A 5,778-nucleotide genomic window follows, 5' to 3' on the forward strand; every position below is an offset into this window, starting at 1 on the left:
ATTTATGGAAGCCTTTGAGAAGAAAGCTCTCCACACCTTTCATCTAAAACCAAAATTATGGAAACGCTACGTCGATGATACTTTTGTTATTTGGCCTCATGGTCCAGAAACCCTAGTAGATTTTCATAGACATTTAAACTCTATACATCCTAACATACGTTTTACCATTGAGTTGTAAACTAATAATAACCTTTCATTCTTAGATATTTTTATCAATAGAAAATCAGACCTAACATTGGGTCATTGTGTTTACAGAAAACATACGCACACAGATACCTTAATGCATTGTCACATCACCATCCGGCCCAAAAATCATCAGTTATCGACTCTCTTGTTTTCTTCTTCTTTAAGTGCCGTCAGTGCTATTCGTATTCGTGACACAGCCGACCGAAATAGTTGGTTTGTGGTGCACCCGAACCAGTCACGTAAGTTTCTCATCCATGAGTGACGCCTTCTTCCTACACTTCTCTTTCCTAGAATTTTTCCTTGTAATATCAGTTGGAGTAGTTGGTACTTTTCTCCTCTCATGACGTGTCCAAGGTACTGAAGTTTACGCTTTTTTACCGTAATGATAATTTCTTTTTCCTATTTTATTCTTTTCAGGATTTCCATGTTGGTCACTTTATCGGTCCATTTTACCTTAAGTATTCTACGGTACAACCACATTTCGAACGCCTCCAGTTTCCTTATGCCCAGTTTCTTCAGAGTCCAAGCCTCTACACCATAGTACAGTACCGACAAAACATAGCATCGCACCATTCTGATTTTTAAATCCAAGCTGAGATCGCTGCCACAGAGCACTCTTTTCATTTTCACAAATGTTGTTCTCGCCTGTCCTATTCTAGTTTTGATTTCTTCAGAGCAGTCGTTATTTTTATTTTCAATTGTACCTAAGTATTTATAACTGTCAACTTTTTCTATGGAGTGGTTATTTATATGAATTTGTGAATTGTTTTGTGCTCTTTTTGATATTATCATAAATTTTGTCTTTTTTACGTTTAGTGACAGTCCGAACTCTTCACTCGATGTATTAACTTTGTCTACTGCAATCTGTAATTCGTTTAGGTTGGTAGCTATCAGGATCGTATCATCCGCATATCTTATATTGTTGATAAGTTTAGTCCTTTCGTTTTATCGTCCAATGCTCGTTTCATTATTTCCTCTGAGTAAAGGTTAAATAACATCGGTGATAGCACGCACCCCTGCCTAAGGCCTTGACGGATTTCTATTTCTTCGGTGTTATTCCCTTCTATTTTTACCACTGCTTTTTGATTAAAATAAAGATTCGTAACAATTTTTATATCTCTGGTGTCTAAGTTCTTCTCTTTCAGAAGCTGGATAAGTTGTTCGTGTCGGACCCTATCGAAGGCTTTGTTGTAATCAACGAAACATATATAAAGATCCTGATCCATATCCATACATCGTTGGGCGAGAACGTTCAGGGCAAATATTGCTTCTCTTGTGCCTAAGCCACCTCGGAAACCGAATTGGGTCTCGCTGATATCTTGTTCTAATGTTTTGTATATCCTGTGATGTATCACTTTCAGAAATATTTTTAGCGTATGACTCATTAGACTGATTGTTCGAAAGTCTATGCATTGCCTTGCATTATGTTTTTTTGGGATAGTGACGAACGCTGATAGCAACCATTCCTTGGGTATAATACCTGTTTTGTATATGGTGTTGAACAGATCTGTTAGACTGTGTATGTTTTCCTCTTCTATCAATTTGAGAATTTCAGAGGGTAACTCATCACGCCCTGCAGCTTTTCCATCTTTTGTGTTTTTCTTGTTCTGTTACTATTCTGTTTATATCTCTCTCATCATCGAATAATTCTGTTATGTAATTCTTCCATGTTCTTAGTTTTTCTTCCATTTCCATAATAATTTTGCCATTCTGGTCAGTGAGTAATGACGGTTGTCTTTTTTTCTGTAACCCTGCCAGTTCTTTTACTTTCTTGTGGACATTGAAGCTGTCGTGCTTTTCTTGAAGGGCTTCTATTTCGTCGCATTTTCTTTTGGAGAATACCTCCTTTGCTTCTCTTATCCGTGATCGGATTTCTTTCTGAATATTCTTATATGCTTCGTTGTTGTCTTTTACACCACGTCGTTCGTTCATCAAATTCAAAATTTCTGGAGTCATCCATTCCTGTTTTTTCCCTATTTTCTGTTTTGTCAGAATGGTCTTGCTCGGCTCAATTAATGCATTTTTTAAATCTTTCCATTGTTTGTCCGTGTTTTCTTCCGCTGTTATTTGATTGTTTTTGAGGGTTCTGAGGTTGTCGTTGATCTTATTTTGTAGCCTTTGTCTTGTTTCTTGGATTTTTAGACCCGATACGTCTATACAATTTGTTGTTGGTATTACTCGTTGTTTTTTAAGTGTTATTAAAAACCGGGCTATTAGTGGATTATGGTCCGATGAGACATCTGCCCCTGGGTAGGTTTTAACTGATTTGATTACATTCCTATATCTGTGGTCTATCAAGATGTAGTCAATTTGGTTCCTGACTATATTTTGTTTGTTGTCTTGCGGAGATTTCCAGGTGTACAAACGGCAGTTTGGAAGTTTGAGGAACGTATTCGATATAATAAAATCGTTTTCTTGGCAAAATTGCAGCAGTCTATCACCTCTTTCGTTTCTCCTACCAAGTCCATATTCTCCCACATATTTGTCAAATCTACCTCTGCCAATCTTGGCATTGAAGTCTCCTAATACTAGTGTTATGTCCCTTGATTTTAGAGATTGTATGATGTTATTAATCTCGTTGTAGAATTCCTCAATGTCTTCGTCAGATTTATCTGCTGTCGGGGCGTACGTTGGAATTATGTTTAATTTATAATGATACGTTTGAAGTTGGAGTAACATGGCACGGTCTGATATAGGGGTAAAGTTTATTACTGATTTATTGATTTCTCTGGATACCACGATCGCAACTCCATATCTATGGTGGGTGTCATCACTTCCTGAGTAATAAATGGTGCCGTTGGCTATTGATTGTTGTCCAGAATTCGGCCATCTAGTGTCACTGATTCCTAGGATGCTTAGATCTAACCTTTGCATCTCCTGGATAACATTATGTATTTTTCCAGGTTCATATAAACTGCCTACATTCTATGTGCCAATTCTCATAGCTGACCCGGGGATTCTTCGCACCCTCTGATCATTTAAGATCTGCCGGGGACTGAGGGCCGTTTGTTTGTTATTCTCAGCCATGATGATTTGTACTAGGGAGAATCGATATGATCTTTAATGCAGTGGGCTCCCCTTGCCTTCTGAATTCTCATGCCGTTGACCGTGTTGGTTCATCCGCCTTTTGGACCGATTTCTCAATCCATCTCTTGTTTATAGAACCTTAAAACCCAGAATTAAAACACTTTACCTCTGCTCTTCTTTCTAATAATTGCCACATTAAAGATATTAAGCGTTCCATCAAAAAATACACTTCACCACAACCTTCCAATAGCAATGAGGCCGAAAGCAATCCTACCCTTGCCACTGTGGTCCTTCGTTACATTCAAAACATCACTGACCACATATCAAAATTTCGAAAGAAGTATAACGTCAAAATCAGATTTACCACTTGTCCCAAAAACTCTCAACATCTTCGGTCCGTCAAAGACAGAATTTCGTTTGAGATGCCAGGAGTTTACAGAATTCCATGCATATGCGGCAAAGAATACATTGGAGCGACCAGACGAAAAATATCAACTAGACTCAAAGAAACGAAAGAGCCTTAAGACAAGACTAAGACAAACAAACTCATCAGCTGTTGCCGAACACACTCATGAAACCGGACATAAAATTTTATTCTATAAAACTAAAATTCTGTAATCAGTTCTTCTACCAACGAAAAATTCGAGAGTCTATAGAAATCTATAAACAGCCTAACAATCTTAACCGCGACTCAGGTCTCTACCTGTCACCAATATGTTAATCAGTCAGCCCCCCTCAAACAATATATAAGCAGGTACAGAGTAAAATGTGAGCCAGTTTCAGTCAAGCTTTGAAGAAGCCAACTGGATGATTGGCAAAACGTGAGCAAGTTCGACTCAGCAAAAACAGACGCAGGAGGAGTCCAGAACTTTTATAAAAAGTACCTATTAACTTCGATTACGTGGAAACTGGTGTTCCAAAAATCGAACAGATTTTAGCGCGAGTCCGTGCAAACGCAAGTCGAGTGCTTTACAATGCTCTCCAGTAAAAACGTCTCTAAAACGGACCAAACGGCATTGTCGGATTTCAGTCTTTTTCGAAGAATAGATTTATTATAGCCCAAATAACTTCGTATTTCAAATATCCCCATAAGAAAAAATCTAATAAACTTCCATCATGTGCAAACCATAGCTTATAACACAAATTGTCACACAATTCCGATACTTCGTTTTCCAAACATAAATATGTATTACCAGATAAATTTTGGATGAAGAAAAAGGACATAATTAGTTGTGGTCGATTCATTTCTGGTTCTCATTAGTTCAGTATATATATCATCTCCTTATATTATGAATATCCGTGATTATTTTAATAGGATTTAATTAATAACAATTTATACCTAAAGTATCATATAAAAATTCAAAATAGAAGTTGTTTAAAAAAATATGTAAAATTTATTTATTAAGTTATTAAATATCGTTGTAAGAAATACAAAATGTCCGCTTCGCTACAAATTAAAAAATTTCCGATAGTATTTAAAATCGTTAGAAAAAAACACAAGCAAACTATTAATATTTTTGGAACAAAAGACTTTTATTTCTAAACGACTTTTCTTAATAAAATTTTTCTCAGTTCTTTGAAATAAGGGTATAACTTTACACTTTTACTATTTTTGTATTTTTTGTCCTTTCTTGTATGCTGTTTGACTTGAAACGGTTCAATTTAATTGTACTTTTTTTTATAGGGAAGTCAACATACTTTCTGTAACTTAGTCTTTGACATTCCGTGTGGATTTAGACAATTCAATTTACTTATTTATGCAGGGTGAAAAAATATTAGCACCTACTTAAAAAGTAGTTTAAGCTAGGTGGCTGCTGGCTGCTAGGGAGGGATAAGTTATTGATCCTTATGAAGAAAAAGTATTTCTGACCAGCTGTGAATGTAGATATTAAACTTCATGTAGGTAACGGTTCTCCTAAAAATACTATAGTTTTCAAATATCGCAAGAGATAATTAAGTATATGTAAGTTTCACTAAAGGTTACATCGAATTTGGTGTAGAATCTCAGATAAAGGAAATTTAGTATGATAAAATAAAATAAAAATAAAATAAAAAAATTATTTCTAAGATATAAATTATCCTTCGTTAATGGCGTATATCAAGCTTGGAAAATTTTGCTATGTTAATTCTCGAAACTCGAGACACAATATAACGAGTTCTATAGAGAATAGAGAAATGACAACATAAAGTTTTCAAAGAAACTTCAAGAGGCTAGTGTAATATTATTTACAAATCTTGCCTCATCCTGTTGGCTTCTTTATATCTAAACTGAAACTTTCTCGAATTTTATTCCATACCTGATTATACAAGGTGTGTTCAAGAAGTAATGTGACTTTTAAATTTTGCAAAGAAGTATTAATTTAGTTATCAAAATTAATGTTGTCCCCTTCAAAGTATTCCCCTCCATATATAATATACTTATGCAAATCGTCCAAGCACTTCTGAAGAGCACTTTCTGGTATAGGTGAGTTCTTCTTATCTCCTCAGTCTTTTCTTTCATGGGTTTCTTGAGTTTTGGCAACAGGAAGATCTCGGAGGGGGCCATATCTGGTGGATATGGCAGCT

General features: G+C 35.8%; 1 protein-coding gene across 1 annotated transcript; it reads right to left on the bottom strand.

Moving 5' to 3' along the window:
• Positions 1 to 1,752: 1,752 nt before the first annotated feature.
• On the bottom strand, positions 1,753 to 3,213 carry LOC132701434 (craniofacial development protein 2-like). The gene is made up of 2 exons (XM_060669315.1): positions 3,154 to 3,213; positions 1,753 to 3,063 (listed from the first exon to the last, which is right to left on the bottom strand). The coding sequence occupies exons 1-2, from the start codon at positions 3,211 to 3,213 to the stop codon at positions 1,753 to 1,755; spliced, it is 1,371 nt and encodes a 456-aa protein (XP_060525298.1).
• Positions 3,214 to 5,778: the final 2,565 nt, after the last annotated feature.

Source organism: Cylas formicarius, unplaced genomic scaffold, assembly GCF_029955315.1.
Source record: "Cylas formicarius isolate icCylForm1 unplaced genomic scaffold, icCylForm1.1 PGA_scaffold_4__25_contigs__length_36172078, whole genome shotgun sequence".
NCBI classification, from domain to species: domain Eukaryota; kingdom Metazoa; phylum Arthropoda; class Insecta; order Coleoptera; family Brentidae; genus Cylas; species Cylas formicarius.